This window comes from Crocodylus porosus, unplaced genomic scaffold (genome assembly GCF_001723895.1).
Source record: "Crocodylus porosus isolate Cpor-Errol unplaced genomic scaffold, CroPor_comp1, whole genome shotgun sequence".
In the NCBI taxonomy this organism is placed as follows: domain Eukaryota; kingdom Metazoa; phylum Chordata; order Crocodylia; family Crocodylidae; genus Crocodylus; species Crocodylus porosus.
The window spans coordinates 93,345,753-93,368,703 of NW_017728886.1; the positions used below are offsets into that span (position 1 = coordinate 93,345,753).

At 40.0% G+C, this 22,951-nt stretch overlaps 1 protein-coding gene across 1 annotated transcript in view; it reads right to left on the reverse strand.

Moving 5' to 3' along the window:
* TPK1 (thiamin pyrophosphokinase 1) overlaps positions 1–22,951 on the reverse strand; it is a 539,620-nt gene that overhangs the window by 193,592 nt on the left and 323,077 nt on the right. Inside the window, exon 7 of the mRNA XM_019539335.1 lies at positions 2,911–3,057. Coding sequence (XP_019394880.1) covers positions 2,911–3,057 — 147 coding nt within the window. The remainder of the gene's footprint in view (positions 1–2,910; positions 3,058–22,951) is intronic.

Consider the following 22,951-nt stretch of genomic DNA (forward strand, 5'->3'; position numbering starts at 1 on the left):
CACACACAGTCTATATTCTCTTAGTGTAGCAGCCAAGAGGATAATTCCATTTTGGAGCTTAAATGCTGGGTTCATTTTGGGGTAGAGATTTTTATCTCTTGCTTTACATCCCAGAAATCAAATAAAAAATTACGTCCACCTTCCCAATCGAGAAAGCTTTTAGATCAACAGGGTATATGAACAAGGATTTCCAAGCAACATGTGCTCACTTTTACCATTTGCATTAGTACTTGTACTTCAAAATCCTGGTTCGCTTCACCTGTTTCCAGACCTTTATTCCCTCAGAATAATCAGTTGGTCTCCCATTGTGTTCCACTCCCTCCTGCCTTGATTTTAAATTACAATGGGTAAAAAGAGCTATGCTTTTTTTCTGGCTGTTTACAAGAAACTAATCATACTGTTAAGCTATACTGAAGAAAAAATACTTCTCTCACAGTACTACTATGGACAATAAAGAGTTCAAATTACCCAAATGGAATCATGGAAGTGGATTGAAAAGGCTGTGGATGACACTATTAAACCAAAATTGCAATTTAGTATCCAAGTTACCTTTTGGCTGTTACAGATCCATGTCCCTTTAACCTGCCCTATATTTCTAAATAGCAGAAATAGCTTTGTGTTAAAGAAGTCATTTACTGACAATGCTGTATGATGGCCAGAAACTGGAGGAAAGACAAAATATCTGGTGCCAATGAAAAACAGAACTAATGCTTCATGTAGGATGAGTAAAAGATTTTCAGCAAAACCAAGAAAGTGCCTGGAACACAGCTAGTAAATCTGCATTACACAGGGGTCAATCAGAAAGGAAAAGGACACCATGTTAACAGATACTTTATTTGTCTGTTGGGATCAATCCTTGGCCAACATTTTGACACAGTCCCCCTGCTTCCCAATGGACATCTGCTAGTGTCTCACACTCAGGCTATTATTCCAGACTAAAAGAAAGATTTGGGTAGCTCCCAAAGTCACGCTTGCACTGCATCTTTACACTTCATAGTTGGACATTTATTTTCTTCCAGGGCTCTCTTTAGAGGACCTAACAGAAGAGCAAAGTCAGAGCTATAAGGAAGATGAACAAGTACCTCAAATCCATGGTTTTTGTTTTCTATAGCTATGCCAGAAATATTTAGGCATGCATTATTCCGGAGAAGCAGTATTCTTTTCATCAGTGCTCCACAACACCAGCTTTGAACAGCTGGCTTCAAACTGACTCAGTAATATTCTTTGTTTACAGTGGACTTCTGTGCTTAAGTCTGTCATGTGGACACCGTTAATTTCCCAGAAAGCCATTAAAAGAATTTCATTGCCATTCACTCCCTCTGTGACCATCCCCTCCTCCACCCTGCAAAAAACCAAACCAAACCCCACATCATAAAATGCAACGTTTTCTAGGTGCACTCAAAACGTGTAGCCAACATTTCTTTTAACTGTGCAGAGGGCATGTGAAATGGCAGAAAAATGAAGAGTTGTGGTCTTTCTGATGCCAGTGTCCAAACAAAAAACACTAGACATTGATTATGCTTCTAGCCATATTTCTTACATTACAGTCATGGATATCTTATTATTTTTGACCATGCTTCATAAGCTATAAAAATAGATGCAACGAATTTTGTTTTGGTTATTAAGGGATTCATTTTTCCTTCAAAAACACTCTAAAAACACAACCTTAACCCTGCCATTTTAAAATGCATTAAAAAAAGATGAGTTAAAAGAATATGAGAGTTATGCTAAAAAAAAGCTAACTTTTTTACATGTTAAACTGGACATTCTTAACCTTATTGAAACTCCTCAAAAAAGTTCGTACTAGCTTTCCCAAACGTCCCCTAAAATTAATTTACAGTGTCAGTAAAGTCCTGTGCAAAGAGGTCGTTCGCATATGAATCACTCCCTGCTTTCAGATTTTCTTGCAGTTATCCTTCAGCCCTGGCTTTCCCTCATTTTACTCCATTACTAGCCTTTTAGCTTTGTAACTAAATAATCACCATCATTCTTTGCTGAACTGGCAAATGAATCTAGCATCCTTTCTGTAGACAGAGTGCCTCATATTGAGATAATACCAAATCTGCCCCTCTGGATTCAAATCTACAGTCTTATAGAACCTTATTAATGCCCTTTTCAGATTACATGGCACAGGGCTTTACCATCAAACTTGCCAGTGAATCTCACTTACTTTAACATAATAACCCTTATAAAACAAAATGGAGACGTGCAGAGCAAATTATACTGATGGAGGCCCAAATATCAGAAAAGATATTTTGAAAAAGAAATAAATGAGTAGCTGCTAGAAGCAGCTCTCTGACTCTTAGATTTGCCTTTAAATGAAGTCTTAAAAGTAGAAGCTCTGCAATACATTTGTATGTGTTATTTTCTGAATCAATAATTGGGACAACAAATCCAAACAGTGCAAAAAACCCAGCACATCTTCGAATGCCTTTTCTCACTAATCATACCTGGATTCTAATCATACTAAACTGCAGCACTCAGTCCATGTAAAAATTCTGCTTCGTGTTCGTCAAGCCCTCAAAATTTTCCCCTTATGGCTCTCCCTCGCTCCAATTTAATTTGCTGGAATTTACAAGTTCAAAGCCTTTTTTTTTTTTTTTTTACTAATAACCCCAATCCCAAAACTGAATACATTTTTGGCTCCCAAACAATATTACTTCTTTATTTTTCCAACCTGTTTTGAAAAACCACTTCTTAGTGAGTTAACCCTTCTCTCTTCACAGAGGAAGGCACCATTCCTATAAGGGTGCAATCATGATTTACCACCCAGCTGTTAACGTAGGTATAAGTTAACCAAAAACATTTAAATAAATCGATAGTTTGATCCTGCAGTAGAAAGAACACCCAGGCAGAGCAATGTATCAGAACATTTATGCTGATTATAAGATTGTGTTTAACATCACTTACAGGTTGAAGCAGGTAGATGAGGGAGCAGTCTTGGAGAACTATAACTGGAAAAGGAGTGATATTTGTTGCATGAAAAAGTGTCTCCACTGATGCCATGATTTGGTCAAAGCGTCCTCCAAGTCCACCCAAAACCACAATGATATCAACCTAAAAAACAAAATTAAAAAAAAACAAACCTTCAGTTTAAAAAGGAACAGCCTTAAAGCCAGTTCTCTGTATAGCAAAAAAAAAAGCAGAAGATAAGCCCTTTCCCCAGGTTAAAAACAAAAAAAATTAGAATGGGTCCAGATCCTCAGGTGTTTAGTCACCTAAATGGCTGGAAACATTCTTCTTAGCAAGCTTGTCTGCCTTGGCTTTGGACCAATGCGGCTACAACCTATACCCCATGTCACCTAAATCACATTTAGGATCTGAGCTATAATACTTTATTTTGGGGGGCTTACACTCTTAACAGTGTTCAGAGCAGGTGTGTTATTGCAGGATTTGTCAGCCTGTTTGCTTGAGACAGGTTTTATGGGGTAAAGTTATCACTATGCAAGTTACCTTAACTCCACTGACTTAGATGAATTCATCTGTCTGTACTGGTATATTCAATGATATCAACATTCAAATTTTCTGAAGGGCCCTCTATCTCATCTCAGCGGCTTGCATTGCAAGTGCCAGAGCAAAAGGAACTTTTGAAGCCAGTTACTCTCTACTCCCATCCCAAAATACAACTATAGATATGAACATATAATTCTAGGACCATCAAAAAACATGATATACGTCTGAGAAAAACTGTATTTGCAAGATTCACAGACTTCTAAACCTCTGTAAATTCATGGTCAGTGTTTTTGTTTAATAATAAGAGTTCATCATCCATTCACTTAGTGTTTTTTTATCCAGAGAACTCAAAGTACTTTAGAAAATGCATGTATTAGCCACACTGTATCGAAAAAGTGCAAGAATGTCACCTAAATGAGCTGTACTTCATTCCATAGTAAGCAAGTGGCAGAGACAAGGAACTATATAGGTCACCTGTACAGGTCTCTAGCCTACAGGAAAACATTGCTCATAGCTTTCAGTCAGGACACTTGGGTTGTATTTTCTACTCTCTCGCTAAACTTGCTGCATGATGGTAAGCAAGCCAATAACTTCTGGTACTTCAGTTAATCTAGAAGTTTACCAAGAACACTTACAAATCTTTGCAAAGAGCCTTCAGACTCTCATATGAAAGGTGTCATCGATCCATAAAGTATGATTATTATTATTACCCAAATATAAGTCAGTTAGACTCAGTAATTATTTTTTAAAAAGCTATTACCACGTAAGTCACGACTAAAGCTTTGCCACAATGCAGCTCTAAAGCTTTTACAGTCTGCTTTGACAATGGCCATCTGGTGAAGTTTCCAGCTTTATAGAGCTTTAGTCTACAGCCATGGTGAATACATGAAGTTTTACTCAACCCATGAGTCACATAATGATACTTTGTGTATCTGGAATGATGCATTAATAACATCAGCTTCTACTTTTATTACCAGGGCCAGGACTTTATGATTCTGTTGCATATTTGCTTGCATGCAAATTAAGCCCTTTTCCAGCTAATCAAGAATAACACTATCTTTTCTAATACCACCAAAAAAAGTAGAGACAAACTGCATCAGACAAAACCGAAACATTTAGGTTATATTCAGAAACATTATATTCTGTATAATACTGAAAGGAAAATCTTTCAGACACCTGTAATGAAGAAGTGAATTTTTTCCGTGCTGATAAAATCATACACATCTAAGATATAACCAGTAGGTTTTCCTCTAATTTTCTTGCTTTTCTAATTTGCCTTTTATTTAATAAGTTAAAAAGAGTAGGTCACTGGCTGAATCAACAGAGTTTACTCTTACTTTATTTAAAGATCGAACAAGCTCCCCAAATCACTGTCAGCATGAAAGCCCCACAACCACTACAGACAGTACATGAGTGTACATGTCCGCACAGAGCCCCAAAAACATCAAGGAGGCTCTGCCAAGACCCGGCAGTCTACATCAATAATACTTTCCATTGGTTATAGAGCTGGAGCCTTAATTAGCCCCAAAGATCCAATTTTCAGAGAACTGAGCAACTGCTCTATCATATTATGATCTGGGGTTTCATATCATATGTGAGCTCTGAAAGATTCCTTGGTTTCTTTTGGCTTTGATGTTTTTTGATATTCTAATTACATTGAAGGGACATGTACTTCACTCCAACTTGTTGGGCTGAAATGTGGCACTTGGAATATTCCACTTCACAATATCTAATGCACAATACTTTGGATTGGGTATTTGACTATTTTTCCTTACTACATTTTTTCTTCACTGTATGGGGCCAAATTCTACTCCCTGATATGAATGCAAAATTTAATTCTCACCAAAAGTACAAGGCCTATTGGAACCAGCGAAGTCCTCAGTGAATGTATCATTTTGTGACACTGGTATCATTTTACTGGTTGAGAAAAACATTTTATTAAAAAAAAAAGAGCTCCCCACTAATCCACATAAATGGCCCAAGATACTACCCTGATTCTAGTATTGACTGCAGTGTTTTGAGAGATTGCTACACACTACTATAGTACATATACAGTTTTTAAAACCTCTTTAGTTCTCCTACAGTGTGGTAAAGATCGATGGATAGCCTGCTGAGGAAGAAGTTATAAAACAGCAGGTGTTGGTGAGAAGGCTTGCCTTCTTTTTAAACTGCTTGTGTATCCTCTATTCAGGAACTATATGGATGTATGAAAGTAGGTAACGGAACAATGATGGTCAGCAAGTGAAGGCAGCATCCTTGTCACAAGATCAGTTGTTGTTTTCATTATAGGCACCCCTACCTTTCACAAAAGTGCTTTGACAGCAGTGACACAGAAATGTAGAATTATAGACTGCATCTGAAGCCCTACGTATTGATACAAACATTTAAATACACAGACTCAACAAAAACCTCAGTGGCCATCACATCCTGAAACCACCATAACCTGTATCACAAAGTAAAAAGCATGAATCAGCCAAATAATTAATTCCTTGCTTGATTTTACTGTCTTTTTCAGCCACCAAATGTGAATATACCTTGCTGTGCCCTGAAACCCAGTTACCCACTCACAAAAATCCAGTCTTATTTCAGATGAGAAGATACAAAGACTTAGTTTGCAAGTTCAGGACCCTTATACATGCACATATTTTTAAACCAGAAGGAACAATAAATTCATCTGGTCTGAGCACTTGTAATAACAGAGGCCACAGATTTTCATCCGATTACCTCAATAATCATCCAAACAATTCACCATACATTTTGTTAAAGCAAATCTTCTAGGAAAGCACTGTCTTCCCTTTCTCTTAAATGCCCTGTCACCAGCCCCTTGGCTATTATTTGTTTTCATATACTGCCATTCATTCAGGGAAACTAAAACAAAAAATTTCTTTCAAAGCTTAAATCTCTGGAAATTACAGCCATTTAGTAACTGTATGTGGACATGATGGATCATAAAGCTCACGTGCGCACATCACACTCTCTCTGACCTATTCACTGTGCAGCATTGTTAAGAGGTATGATGCAGTCATGGCAAGAGTGCTAGGGTCTAAATACTGATTTAGTCATTTTTAAACAATGGGCTCTGAAATAATTTTCAGACTAACTAGCATACTGCAAAACAATAATATAAGAGAATAAATAACAGAATATTCTGCACAGACTGTGCATAGATATTTGGATTTCTTCCCCCATCCTTTGAAATACTCCATTTAGAACTTGTAGTAACCATATAGACCATCAGCTGCTAGGGCATCATAACAGTCACTTAGTTTCCACTGCTTTTCTTGTTTAAGAATATTCAAATGGGTAATTTATTTTAAATTGAGTATAGGCTTGTTAATTGAAATATTCCCCTGTACAGTTTGGTCCAGATCACATTCCTCTTTCTTGTGTGGAGAGATTCATTACCTACAAGTTGTTGATCATGTACCTGAGAAAGATGTGCCTAAGAAGCAAGTAGATGGGAGAAACAGCTCAAGTGCTTTATGAAGCAGGGTGAAACTCATCTAGTTTCCATAGATTCATAGAAGTTAGGGTGGGAAGGGACCTCAGTAGGGCATCGAATCCAACCCCCTGCCATGGGCAGGAAAGAGCACTGGGGTCAGACAACCCCAGCTAGGTGCTTGTCCAGTATCCTCTTGAAGACCCCCAGGGTAAGGGAGAGCACCACCTCCCTTAGAAGCTGGTTCCAGAGGTTATTTTAACATTCCTATAGAGTGTCCACCACAGTGGTACCTGCCTGCCAAAGTCTCCAAAATTTAATGTTCTCACAGCCCTGTATACAAATGACACTTGCTCTTCATCCTCTACTCAATGATCCTGCCTTGAGCAGGGGCTTGGAGTAGATGACCTCCTAAAGTCCCTTCTACTTGCCTATGAACACCTTCACAATCATTCCCAAGCTGAATGTTTTGCAGCATTCTACATGGTCACATCCAAGTTACCAGATATTACCTCATAGTCATCAGACTGGATAGAAAAATTTTAACATTCAGGGCACTGAATGTTTCTATTTGAGAAAAAACTTAGTCTCTTGATCACCAGATGGAAGAAGGCCTCTCTCATTGCATTACTCTTCCCATATCTAGGAGCAACCTCAAAACTGTACCTAATGCCCGCTGAGGGAAAGCATTCCTTCTGGGTACAATTAATGCTTCACCCCTCCAGTGGTTTACTTTTGCTTATCTAGGTTCAGGTTAAGCCAATTACGTTTCCAACATATGTAATTCTTGTAGACAAATTCTTCAACTTGAGGAAGAACATGTCTACTGACAATACATATGGTTCAGTGACATCCATTAACTGGTAGCAATGGCAACTCTGCCACATTATGATCTTTCTTGGGGAAAAAAGGTAGGAGACAGCACTGAAGACTGAGCCTCAAGCTACTTCACATGTGGGTTTTTAGAAGAAAAAATCGATCCTTGTTCCCACTAAGCGAAATCTCCCTGACAAGACTAGGCAAAGTCAGTTTAGTGTTAAGTCTATACTTCTGCTCTCACTTACAGCCAGATCAGCAGCACCTTCTGATCAATAATGGCCAAAGCTGCCAAATGACTGGTTGTACTCCGCCCTTCTACTGTGGCCCTGGAGATTACCCCTTGGTGAGGCCCAAAATATTTCTGTGCCACACAACTGTCAGAAACAGGACTACGAAAGGTCACAATGTTGTTTTTCTTAACATCCCATTCCTTCACCAGATCCAACTAGACCGAAGTTGCTGTCCTTTTGTCCCTGACATTTTCTAATTTTCCAGTCACACATCCAACATATAGGACTGTGGTACATTTAGTTAACTGAGGTTACCCATGATAAGCGATAGGGGCTGGGAGGACATGCATGGAATTTGCAAAATCAGACACTTTAACAACCAGATGCTTGAACTTCATTTTATATTTTGAAAAGTGATTAGACAAATGACATTGTAAGTGTATCATATCAAATGTGCACAATTTACAAGGCAAAAAATTATCAACAGCCAACCTTGCATGTTCAAGATAGGTACTGAAAATCCAGATGGGTTCTTATTGGTTCATGCATCAGTGTCACTACTGGGAAATCCTAGACTGCAATGAAAGCAGTTGACAAGTGCAGCTTACTCTCCAATGGATACATTAACTCTTCCGTGCTGATCAGACATTTTAAAAAATGTAATAATTATTATGTGAATGATGTAATGATTTATTAATATTCCAGAAATGAGGCCCAGTATGTACTTACATTGATATTCTTGCAACATGTGTTTGGCCTCATGGCTAGAATGTCTACATAAAAATGCATGGCATTCATTTCTTACTAAAACAATATGCACAATCACACAAACATTTGAACTTTGCTGAGGCGCAATCCTCTTATCTCTCCTTGTTGCTCTAGCCATCTGACTCTTCATGGGAACAAGAGTACTCCGATGATAGCTGTTACCCTGTCTCTTTGTACCTCAGAAGATAGCCTTCAATCAATTTCACTGTCACCTCACTGATTCTATTAATCTTTACATGATAATGTTCCAGGTGAATTGCCAGCTGCTTCACAAAGTATTTCTCTCTTAGGCTGATTCCCTCATTTTTTCTGATACTATTCCCCTCCCCCCACCCATCTGAGGCCCCTTTTATTATTTTAAAATACAAAAATTTAATTATTTGTGCTAAACATGCCAGTTTGATTATGTCAGGCTGCTTAAACAGGGCAAAAATACGTAATGATGAGATACAGAAGGCAAACATGGAATGATCACTGGATTAGAAATGTGGGAGTTAGGATTTGTTTTTTTTATTCTTGATACTCCCATTAACTCCTCTGGTTTTGTGTAAAATTCTTTGGATAAGATGACAAGACAGGGTGACAAATGTGGAACTGTAAAATTGTGCTGGTATATCATTCATGGGAATGTTGATTAATAAGAAAAGACTCAAGCAGCTTGGTTATGTCAAGTGAATATTGGATCACAGGATCCTGAAGAATATGCTGTATTCTGAAGCTAACAAAGCATCTAGAACAAGAGGCAGACTGCTGCGTAGATTTCAGGATGCTAGCCAAGATGACTTAGCATCCTTAGGAATCTCTGTGGATGATTGGGAAAGGAGTGCAGAATGCCACTCTAGTTGGTGGTCACCTTGCAGATGATAAGGTGCTGCAAGGCAGACTGTATCAAGTTTTGTGGTGACCAGCATCAGAGGAAGAAAGAATCTGCCACTCAGATTCAGAGCACTGGTAGTGCATGGGTGTGCCCTACCTGTGGGCGGGACTGTCACTTGTGCATCAGACTCAGCAGCTATCAAAGAACTCACTGGGGCATACACCATGCTTTGTAAAGAATGATGGTGCTAATCAAAAACTTGGGCCAGTCAATCTGATTTCCATACCTCATTTTCTCTACTGTTAAATATGTGAGGATATATATTTTACTTGAAAGAAATGCGTCAAACATCATGACTCAATTCTTGGCAGCCTTTGATAGAAGGCTCCCCAGAACAGAAGGGCAGTCTGCGTCAGAAGCAGTGCATTGGATTCTGGTTCAGGCCTTGACTCTGTCACAGGCTTCCTGTGTGACTTTGGACAAGTGACTTAAGCTCTCTGAGCTTCGGTTCTCCATCTGTAAGATGGGGGATAATATTAATCATTTTTGGAATATGGCCTGCATGATAAAGGAAGTTAGAGTAGATGATCAAGATAATCTGCTTTGCTTCAAGTTCTATGGATGAAGGCCAGTAATTACTACCACTACTTTGTCAGTGGAAAAATGGAAGCTAACCCATTACTATGTTCCAGGTATACTTTATTCTGCATAAGCAGACAGGGACTGGGCTAGATAATTTCATGCAGTCTCTTCCAGACCTACATTTCTACAATTACACACAATTTATTAAATTAGTACATCAGCCCTTGCCCTGCTGCTGCCTGTACTGCAATTATTTTGAGACACAAATGTGAACTTCCAGAACTGTTAATTTGGCGCATTTAATGAGCATTACATTTATTCAAAGTAGTAGATATATGAGTCTAAATGCAAAGGTTCAGACCTGGATACTAAAGAAAATTAGTCATTCAGATTTAATGCAGAGTAAGGCTCTTCAATAATGGTTTCAACTTGATTACATTTATCAGTCATGGCCAAATCACACAAATATGCTATGTGAATTTGCAAAGAAATGAAACGATCATCAAAAAGGTTATTTTAACATTCCTTGGTTGATATCCATGATGATTGTGCAATGTTTGCATTTATTGAGAAAGTCGTGCATGGCATTGTACAGAGATTTTGAAACAATCTCTGCCCCACAGATTTAACAATCAATTATCAATCGTCTGCTCAATGAAAAGCAATTCTAAATTTTAAAATAATCTATCCTCAGTGAATGCTTTCAGCCTTATATTTCACTGAAATAATGTCTTGTAGATGTCTTGATATCACTGTGATTGTTTACAGGAAGCCAAAAGTCAACTAAACCAAAGGCCATTTTTCTTTTGTGTCTTCAGCTGCGTATGAATCAAGCTCAACATGATTTTATGAATTGTTTTCAACTTAAAGCACTACATTTAAACCTAAATAGAATTTCCTCTAGAACAGTGGTCTCCAAAGTGGGGTGCACAAGACAATCCACTGGGGTGCGGGAAGAAAATATTAGAACTTCTATTTCTATAAATATACATATACTGGGGGTGCATGCTCAAAAATTTGTTACTGATAGGGGTGCGCAATCAAAAAAGTTTGAAGACCACTGCTCTAGAACATACTAAGACCTAATCAAACCTTTATGCTTGTTGAGTGTCTGCCAGTTCTTTTGTTTTTTTTAAAGGAGCGCAAGACCTCCAGTGAAATCAACCACAGCAAATCCAACGAAGCAAAACAATATTTGCAGGGAAGAATTTAACTGAGATTATGAAAAAGCTTCCCTTCAACTTTTAGAGACCTGGTCTATACTGCACTGAGGCCTGAACTGAATAATGAAATTCTCTGGTCTGATAGTTTGATGCTCTAATTTAAAGATAGAGGGCCCTGAGAAAACTGGAGAGGAAAAAACTGGATCAAGTATGAGTAAAAACAAATGATCTGACAAAGGCAGTAATAGTGGAGTAAGTTTTAATAGGCCTGTAAAATATAACCTCAGCCACTGGTGAAATGTACAATGAGCAACCAGAGATTATGCCACAGGCCTGAAGTTTTATTCATTCATTCATTCATTCTTAGCAATGGCTGCAATGAAAAACAAAGGACGTGAACAATTTTTGACAGCTTGTGGAACTATCCTGTTGGGGGTTCCCACTACCAGCCAGCTTTAAAATTTTGATCCCTGACCAATGAGTCATAACTAAACAAAGGCTTGTATTAGTGAAAAGGAATAATGACTGTGCTTTCTGATGAAAAGACCAGAGAAATGAGCTGTTACACACTGTCAAAGAAATGGAAGCTATAGAAACAGAGCAGGCAAATATATAGCGATGGTTTTTAGTCACATCGGTCTGCTGATTACTTATGAGTTGTAGTAGGGCGAGGGGAAAAAGCTGTGTTGCTATTTTGGATGATGTATGTTTTTGTAACACAAATATCACAGACTTCTGGATCACAGTTCAATGAGTGAATGCATAAAATGGGTGACAGCATTGTTAATGCTGTCACCCATTTTATGCATTCGTTCATTGAACTGTGATCCAAAGATGTTTATACCAAAGCTCTGGGCTCAACAATCTCGCCTTTATACCACGGTGATATTTGTGTTACAAAAACATACATCATCTGAAGCAGCAATAGAGCTCCTTCCCCTCAGCCTACTACAGCTCATAAATAATAAACACATGAATGTGAATAAAAATCATCACTTTCCACTTCATAGAAAGCCTCTTTCCTCTTCCTCAGGGCTCTGCAAGGGCTTGCTCAATCAGGCATGTTTTGCAACATGTCCTGAAGGTTAGCAAATTAACACCATTTTAGCCAGAAGAGAGTGTAACTAGGGAAAACAGCGCTTCACTGAGAATTCTCTGCTGGCAACCCTGCAAAATTCATAGCTGCAGATCCAGGTCAAGAACACCAGCAGATTACAACTGCAACTGTTTGCCAGAGGTAAAAATGGTTTTCACATGGGAACATTTCAGAATAGCAAGGACTTCTTAAAGCACTGCTTCCAACCTGAACTTTACTAGCTAGGTTACAGACCACAGCACGGGTCCCAGGGCATTAGATCTACAGAGAATGTGTGTCTTTTCATACCTCCCTTCATCTCAGACAGTTCCCATTCAATTTCACAATCCAGTTCAAAATAGATCACCCTTTAAATTTCTTCCCAAAAGGAACCTCGTCTTTTGACCTGTCTGTTACCTCCTGTTTGTTTCAAGGTTGGCTCTCTTGTTTTCCTAGCTCAACTGAAACCATCTCCTCTTGCCTCTTAATTTCTGCTCAAATGAACATTTTCGCTGCATTCTTGGATGGCTACTAAATCTGGATTATTTCTGGCCAGAGAGGATCTTGCCAGGAATGAGGACACCCAGAGATCTCTAGACATACAAAAACCTAGAACTCTTGGTTCCAAAATTATAACTTTTATTAGATCAACTGGAAAATGGCAAGAAAACTGTCCTTTTCTGCAAGCTTTTGGGGTCAAAGTCCCTTTGTCAGGCTCTGGGAAAAAGTGTAGATGGTACAAGATGGTAAAAAGTCCCCATAGGTAGGAAATAAGCTTAATTTTTGCACAGAGGGAGCTGAAGATGGAAGGCTTTCCCTCTGTGTCCATGAGCCCTCTAGGCATTTATATTTAGATAAGGGAAAGCCAAGTCAAAGCCTAGGGCTGGTTGAAATTATTTTGTCAATGTACTTTTGAGGAATAAGAACTTAAAGAAACTAGGACACGCCAAAATTATGTTCACTTTGGTATGTTACAGGAAAAACTCTTTCATATAAAACTTAGGGAAAAATTAAACTAAATTTTCCTTCAAGAACTGACATTTTTCAAATGTATCCTTATGACCTCAATCATAGCAATGCAGTCCTGGAAAGTCCCAGGCCTTTTTTTTGTACTCGTAACTCTATGACTGTATATTTTAGCTCTTTAAACATTTAAGGATGACATTTCTCAAACAGGCAATATAAATAATGTTGTTGCACGCTATTGTAATGTAGCTCTCTTACAGTGCCTTTCTGATGGGTAGGATGCATTTTATACCTTCCTGGGAAGAGGCAGCAGCTCAACTATTTAAAAACTTTAGACGCATATTGAACCCAAACCTAAAAGATCCTACAGATAGATCCCAAGAGTACACTATTATCTGCAACTGGTCTGGACATTCATCTTCGTGATGAACAAGGGCATAATAGCTTGTCCTATTAGCCTCTAGGGAGACATAGAAGGCTGAAATCAAAGACAGAAGGTCCCCTCCATTTCTCACATGTCCAGTATTGCTTTTGAGCTCTCCCACTGCCCATCCAAGCAATTAGGCTTACATACATAAGGTAAGGTTTGCAGGAATGAGCCCTGAGGCTGGAGATATTCCAACAGTAAGGAAACCGAGTAGGATCTTATTAGGTTCCAGTGTTTTCTTTCTAGGTGAAAGAACATAATTTAAAGCAATAAATCTTCCTTGTACTTGAGCCAATAATAACCTGAATTATGAATTACAGAGTCTATACTTTATTTTTTTTGTCCACTAGCATAGATATGATTTTTTCCATTCACTCAAAATGAAGTGTCAGAATTTCTTTATAGTTTTTCAAGTGCTTCCAGATCAGCTATTTTATGCCTACATTCAATTTGCTCACATACCAACATGTAGTTCTTTAATACATATAGAATGGGACTGTAATAGTTTCTTTAGGTGAGGTGGGAAGAGGTTTATTCCTCCTGCTGCTCAATTTAAGGTGACAGTGGGAGGGTCTACACAAGACGCTTTGGCAAAGTATCATCTAAAAATAAACGTGCCACTGGGACAGCACAGTACCAGCAGGTACTGAGCAGTCATTTAGTACTTGCAAAGTCATTTAGAACTTGCAAAAGCAAGCAGTAAATGAATGTACAGTACCAAATACACAGTCAGGGGCATGTGTAAATGTGCTCACACTCAACTTAAAATATAGTCATTTAGGAGTCATTTAGGAAAAAACAGAGATTACAATGAAGTATCAAGTCTTTCTACTGAACTTTCACCACAACCACCTCCATTCTTTTCACATTCAGACTCTTCTCCTTTGCTCACAAATTTACAAAACAAATTGACCAGTGATACAGGAGAAACAGTGAAAGAAAATATTCACCAAATATTCATTCAAATATTCACTGATCAATCAGTCTCCCCCCTGCCTCCCTGATAGAAGCATATTTTAAGCAATGTTTCTTTAACAAGATAAAGAAAGTAATGGAAAATGGGTTATTTTTTACACAATCTTCATATACTCAGGGGCCAAATCACTGTAGTACTAATTTAGTGACCATAAAGTCCTTGTGAGCTCAGAGTTTTCCTTAGGGCAAGAATTTTCAAAATCTTTAGGCACCTAAATATGCAGATGAGTGTCTAGTAGGTTTTTTCCAAGCCATGTACATGCCATCCTTTATTCCCTAAAAATCCAAACCTGGGGGGGAATGGGAATTGAATTCTAAATATTCCTTTTGAAATCTTTGCCATTTTAATTTATATTTAAATATTTCTATCACTACTTGCAGCAATAACTTAAATCTCTGTCGCCCCCCAAATACCATATATGGAAAAAGATTAATTAACAGATTATCACTATGCAAAATTGGATTCAAAATGTTTATCGTGTGTGCATTAGATCAGTAATTTTCCAAAACCTGCAGCTGAGGTTTGAAACCTAGGTGCCTAAAATTCACCTCCTAAATAAACGGCCACATTTTCAAAAGTAAACAAGCAGCACAATCTATTCTCTTCAGCGCATAGCCATACATTCTCTCCAGTAATGGAGAGAATTGGGAGAATTAGCTGGTAACCTAATTTGGAATATAAATTAGCAAATTTCTTGGGCAACATAGCCACAAATTGCCCTGCTAAAGAACTTGGAATCAACTTCCAAGAAATGGAATACTACTTCAATACTACTACTTCAATTAGTGGTATTGATATTTTCAATTCTTAGTATTAATAATAGCAATATTAGCAACACTGATAATAATAAATGCCCAAAAGCAACATCCATGTATTATTATAGTGAAGATTCTTAAGCAATGCAGTTCATCTCTGTGCCCATGACTATATTGCACTGGAATTTGAAGATAGATGTGATCTCTCTTTCTTATGAGATTACAGTGTTTCTCTCTGTCACTCTGAGACAAAAAGCCCCAAGTCTCTCCATTACTGGAAGTCATATATGGTCACGTGAACCTTCAAGATTAGAAATTCCTGGGAGTAAAGGAACGTGGCAATGAATCTTCCTTGGGAGAAATCCTATTATAATTTTCCTATGGCAAGTACAGATTAGATATTGTAGCTTCCAAAAGTGTAGTGATTTCATTTACAACTACTGTAGTGGCAGTTATGACATGAGACCTGTCTTTTTGTCATCTGAAGCTAATGCCTGCTACTTTCTTAAGAGAAGCACTGGAGGCTAGGATACAAGGGTTTCTTTATAATGATCAACTAGGGTCAAACCAGTCAAAGTAACTGGTATTCCAGTTGCAAGCCATGCATAATCGCACAGGAATACGCAATATGGCCGTGTCCAGACGAGTGCGCACGTGTGGTCTGAAGTGCCACAAACTACACACGCTACACATGCAGGCATTTGCCAAGCTGCTAATTTGCAGCATGGTGGGTTTTTTCATCAAAAACTGGATGGCGCATGTGGCGGCAGCATGCACCGCACAAAACTAGAGTCTAGCTGGCCAGAGCCATGCTCTGGCTGCTGGTCAGGCTCTGCGGGCCAGATTGCCACCCTTGGAGCCCTGGAAAGCCCCCACGACTCCAGGTAGAGCTGCTGGGGCTAGCCCAGGTGCTGGCCCCAGCTTCACTACCCCACCCAGGACAACTTGCTGCACACCAGAGTGCACGTGCACAAGTGTTCCCTAGAGACAAATAGCAGTCACACAACTATATGACGCTGCTGTCTGTCCCTGGGGAAATGTATGTGCACACTTGTCTGGACACACCTGATAGGTCTGATTCTCCTGTAGCATTAGTATCTATAGCAAAGTCAATGCATTCCCAGTGGTACAAAAATCAGTTTAAGGGGAGAATCAAACTCATTCCCACCGATGGTTCAGTGGGACACCAACAAAAATGTGAGCACATATTTCTGGGTCTTACAGGAGGACTTATTCCAATGGCAGGTCATTATTCCCTTCTGCAAGGTGCTGACTTGCACGTAGGGCTGAACACATTCAGTTTACGTTCATTATAAGAAGAAATGAGGTCACTATAACTTTCAGGATCAGACACTAAGCTGACAGCACTTCAGATTCTACTATCCAATCGGGAAGAGTTTACTAAGAAAACTTGCTACCAACAAATGGAACGGCTTCCAATACTCTCCTGAAAAGCATGGGATCACAGAGTCAAAGGAGCTTTAGTTTTTTAATCAAATTTACAGTTTTAAAGGGAATTCTTATAATTAGTGGTTGTTTTTAACTGTTATCTTCATCTAGAAGGAACAGATTGTTATTTCTTTAACTGTTTCATCTAAACTACCATTTAGTCATAAAACAGAGCTCTGGGACCTTTTATTTAACTTTAGTATCCTTTCTCTTAAAAGAGGATATAACAGATCTTTGTTTGCTCATATGGGCTAAAAAATATAAGAAAATGAATTCTCTGGTGATTCTACTGCCTCTTAAGGTTTTAATGGTAGTGTGTTCAAATTAATAAAAGCAATGCGCCAATATGGAAAAGTAAAGGAAAAATTCACAAAACAGCATTAAAGTTACTGATAAAGTAGCATTTCCATTTAAGAACAACATTTTTCAAAGGCATAGCAGCTCAATAGCTCTTTTATATGTGGGGTATGGCACAAGTCTGCATCTTAACCTTTTTCTTTTGTCATGCTACAGAATGTGTACATTAAATCAGCTGCTTTTCTAGGGAAGTGAAATTGTATTTTGTTTTGTTTCTCTGGAGCAGTATTATTTTGAAGAGCCTGATAAAAAGTGAATGAATTGATGTAATGTACCACCTTCATCTCTTTATCATCAGGTTTCACCTAGTATGGTAGGCACTGTCAGGTTTAGCCACCATAAAAGTAGAGACCTTGAGAGAAAACCAAGGGTGCTATATGAAGTGGCATTCATGATACAACAGGTAAGGACTCTTTCCTTTGAGTCAGTACAGAATCTATGCTCCAGTGTGGTAAATGTATGAGCGCCTATTGTCTCAGACTCTGAATGAAATACAAAACCAAGGCCAGAGCGGGCACTGTCATAGAATCATAGAAAGTAAGGGCTGGAAGGGACCTCGAAAGATCATTGAGTCCAACCCCCCTGCTCTGGGCAGGAATACTGCTGAGATCAAATGTTCCTAGCAAGGTATCTGTCCAGTCTCCTCTTGAAAACTTCCAAGGTTGGGGACTTCACCACCTCCTTGGGAAGTCTATTCCAGATTCTGGTCACCCTTACCATAAAGAAATTCTCTCTTATATTGAACCTGAAACTATCCTCTAACAGATTATGACCATTGCTTCTTGTCCTCCCCTGGGGTGCCCTAGTGAACAATTTTTTTTTCCAGGTCCTGATATTCACCCCTTACATACTTACAGACGGCCACCAAGTCCCCACTCAATCTTCTCTTCCCCAGGCTAAACAGTCCCAGATACCTTAGTCTTTCCTCATAAAGTTTGTCCTCCAGGCCCTTAATCATTCTTGTGGTGCCTTCCCTGGACCCTTTCAAGATTCTCCACGTCTTTTTTGAAGTGTGCCACCCAGAACTGGATGCAGAATTCTAGCTGGGGTCTCACCAGTGCCGAATAGAGAGGAAGTATCACTTCCTTAGACTTGCTTGTGACGCATTGCCTAAAACATCCCAGTATGCTATTAACTCTATTGACTATAGTGTTGCACTGGCAGCTCATGATCATCCTGTGATCAACCATAAACTTGAGGTCCATGTCAGCCATTGTGCTGGCCAGGACATCTCCTCCTAACCTATATTTATGTCGCTGGTTACTTATGCCCAGATGAAGCACTCTGCATGTATCCTTATTGAGCTACATCTGGTTCTGCTCCGTCCATCTTTCCAGCTTGTCCAGGTGCTCCTGGATCCTCATCCTATTCCCTAGTGTAACTGCTGTTCTCCATAGCTTAGTATCATCCACAAACTTGGCCAGCGTGCTTTCCAGATCCTCATCTAAATCACTAATAAAGTTGTTGAACAGCATGGGGCCAAGAACAGAACTCTGTGGGACACCAATGGCCACCTCCCACCAGGACAATACAGACCCATCCACTAACACTCTCTGGGTTCAAGCCCTTAGCGAGATCCCAACCCACCTGACTGTGGATTCTGCCAGCCCACAATCCCCGTTTGTCTGTTTTTTTATAAAAGTGTCATGGGAGACCATATTGAAGGCTTTTTTAAAATCCAAGTATATGACATCAACCGCATCTCCCACATCTAAACAGTTTGTTACTTGATCATAGGAGGCAGCGAGGTTGGTCAGACACAACATGCCCACACTGAAACCATGAAGATGACAAAGTAATAGACGATTTCACTTAACCTATTGAAAATGCAACTGCTACTTTCAACTGAAAAGAGTATTCTCTTTCCCTTCTGAAAGCTTATTTATAAAAGAAGGCACTCAAAAAGGTAGCTGGGGGTGATGGACAGAATAGGTAGTCAGGGAATAATGCTGGATATAAGTAGGGGTTTTTTTAGTATAGAGAGAGAAACAGACCAGACTATCAAACATGGTGAGAAAAACATGTTGAAAGACACCAAAAGCTGTATGGCATTTGAATGTATATATTTCTATGGTCCTGAATTTCCTGGATGCATCTGAGTCCCATGTAAGAGGTGAGAATGCTTTGGTTTCGCAGTAAACAGCTTTAAACACGCTATTGATGCTGTCTTTTGGAAAATCCTACAAGCCCAATACCAGAAGAGGAAGAATGACAATGCAAGAGAGAGAAACTAATTCTAAGTGGCAAGGTTAAGTTTGCATGAAGAAAGGTCACTGACCCAATTTTCCCTTCAGCTATTGTTAATGGTAATATCAAGTAGTTCAGCTGACTTGCTCATGAGTTATTTTAGGCAGGTGTGCTGCCCACTCAATAGAACTCTGACAACTGAGTTCAACTTGAGCTCTATATGCCTCTGTTCTCCATTTGTAAAACAGGTATAATCATACTGGACACTTTCGTAAAATCATCTGTCATCTACTCATGGAAAGTAAGAAGCAGGTATTATTATTTTAAGTGAATAAGACCTTCCTAAATTGGAATGGCATCTTGAAGTTTTGTTTATTATGCGACAAGAAATAGGGCGAACCTGTCTGGAGAATCCAGAAGTACTTCTGGCCCACTTCCAGGGCTGCCGCCGAGCATGTGGGGGACCACTTCATGCTCTTGTGAGACACTCCATCCGCCCCACCATCTCAGCTTTCACAAACCGCACCTGGTACTTCGAGGTGCATAGAAAAAACATATAAAGCTGTGTTTATGGCCGAATCACTGATTCTCTGAATCAGAATTGAATCTTCAGATTCAGTTTCAGATTCGGCCAAATTGAATTGAGACAGTGATTCGAATCAGCAAATCAAATCACTGTCCCCCGAGTCATGCCAAATCCAAATTGAATACTGCCGGCTTTGCACACCCCTGCCATCTACCTAAGAAAGCTGGGTTTCAATGAGTATTAGATACAATAATATATTGGGCCAGAGAAGAATAATTCTAAATATGTATACTTAAAAGTCTTTAAATGAAGGAAAAAAACTGTTCAAATATTCATATGAAAGAGGGCTTCCCAGTTCAAGTGTTAAAATAGACTATGCACAAACAAAAACTGGACAGATCCTAAATAGTACAAAGCAGTGATTTTCAACCTTTTTGGATTTGAGGCACTCCTCATTGGATTCGAGGCATCTCTCCATAACTTTTTTGAATGGAGTGGGATCCAATTTCAAAAACTAATTTTATATGACAGTGCTTACCTACTTGCCAAGGGGCTAGGCAGTGGGGGTGTGGGATCAATCAGGCAGGGACAAGCCTGAGACTGCATTTATTTATCTCCTCACACCTTGAGGCACATTTCAAAGGATCTGGTGGCATGTGGTACCCTGGTGGCATACAGAACATGGTTGAGAATCACTGGTCTAGAGACAGCTCATCAGGAGGGAGAATTTTCCTGACATGGAAGTGTATTGCACACCTGCTAAGCAGGTAGACAGCCATGAGCTACAAGAAAGATGTAAAACAGTGAAAGAGATCTGATGGCTTGGATGCTGGCAACTCACAACATTTAGGTATCAAATTCGGTATGGCTTTACCTCACCTCTCCATCCATCCATGTAATCTAATTTAAAAACTAGTAGGACTGCAGAGGCATTAAATTAGGGCAACATATGGTTTTAGAATGTTAGTAGTATAGTCTTGGTTATTGCCCTCAAATCCACCAAAGCCCCTAATTATAAATACACACAACAATGATCCAGGCATTACAAAATTACACTCTGATATTCTATTGTGCATGATGTAGCTATAGATACATGGTGCAGCACCAGGTTATACACCAAGAATAAATGCCTCGGAAATATAAGTTGTCATTTTGAGCCCTCACATGAGCTCTTCCTTGACAGTTTAGGGAAAAGTAATCATGTACGCTTAGCAAGAGATACTCTGAGAAAATGATTTAACAAAAATTTCCCCTCTCAAATATGCATGGTGAATTGCAACTGATAGTTTACCTTCCCTACAGGCAAAGACCTTGCACTGACAGTGAGAAACAAATAAAGGTAATCTATTCCCCAAGCCAGTCAGAGATCCAGGCTCCTCATTGCTTCATTTTGTTCAGACAGAATATGCCATAGCTGACTGCAGGCATGTAGTATATACATCGAGTGCAACTTATTTCCGAGGTTTATATCACTGCATGCCAAAATAAACAATGAATGAAAGACAAGCTTGCAAGTTCAATATATTTTGAGCATAATGAATGGAAGATGCTTTCATTGTTTTGTAATTTTAACATGGGCCCACAGAAAAAGCAGGATTGTAGGGGCTTCCTGATATACTCTTATTTGATAAATACAGTAATCCAGCTGGCATGTAAAAATGAACCTATATATGTGATTTCAGCTCTGGAATCTGGAAAAAGACACTTATCGCACAATCTTGTGGCTCATCACCATTCCCTCCTGGAGATCAAGCTGACTGTCACAATTAGCCTTCGCCACAGAATCAGATAAGCTGTTTTCCTTCTGAGGTGATAATTGCTTGAAGGGTATTTGGCTGTAGTCAACAGGGTTTTACCTGCATGGTTTTGGGGGTGTCTGACTCATCTTTGATCCTTTAAATCCCATTTCCTGCAATTTGTGTGCCTAAAGCTAGAAAATTATAAACATATACTTCACCAATTAAAAGGGGCCAGTGTTTCAGAAGTACTAAGTATTAGGCCTGTACAAATAGGGAAGTATTCGATTCAGATTCAGCTGATTTGGAGGACAGTGATTCAATTCAGAGATTTGGATCATTGCCCCAAACTGATTCGCCCCCATCGGCTTTGGAAGATCTGGCTATCTGGATCAGTGGGGAGAGCTGCAGGATAAGCCTCCATGGCTCCCCTGCACAGCCCCATCCCCTGCCGGGCCCCACCTTAGTCACAGCACTTGTGGGGCGAAAAAAAAGCCCTGCATTCACTGGCTGTAGCAGGGGTGACTGGGGCCTCTGGGCACTTGTGGCAGATTCCCCCTGTGCAACGTGGGGCAGTAGGGACCGCCCCCCCAGCCTGGCGCACTGCCTGGGAGCTGGAGCCGCTGGGGCTGAGCAGTGCTGGGCTCCGGCTGACATGTGGAGCTGCCCCAGCTCCCAGACAGCTGCACTCAGGTGATGAGACAGCTGCCACATGGATGCCAAGCAGGTGCAGCACAGCTCAGCTCAACAGGGCACCGAGCACTGTCTTGGAGAGCTTGGGCTGAGCAGTGCCGGGCTCCAGCTGACACATGCAGCCACCCCAGCTCCTAGACAGTGTGCAGTGCCCTGCTGCGTTGTATGACATCCGCACCATGGGGTAGCTGCTGCATGGGTGCCAAGTGAGCGGGGGGGGGGGAGGGAGGAAGGGGCGGTAAGGAGCAATCCTGCTGTCCCCCACTGCCCTGTGATGCACAAGCCTTTAGAGGCCCCAATCACCACTGTCAGAGCCAGTGATTGCAGGGGTTTTTTGTTTTGTTTTGTTTTTTTTAAAGTGCTAGGAGGCTGGGCCGGGCAGGGGATAGGGCAGGGCAGGGCAGGGCAGCCATGGGGGCTTCTCCTGTGGCTCCTCCAGCTGTGCCTGCCTCTGCCCTGGAGGGAGGAGCTGCGGGGGTTATGCCCTGCTGCTGCCTGCCCAGCTGGCGTGGGCGGGGGAGGGCGTAATGTAA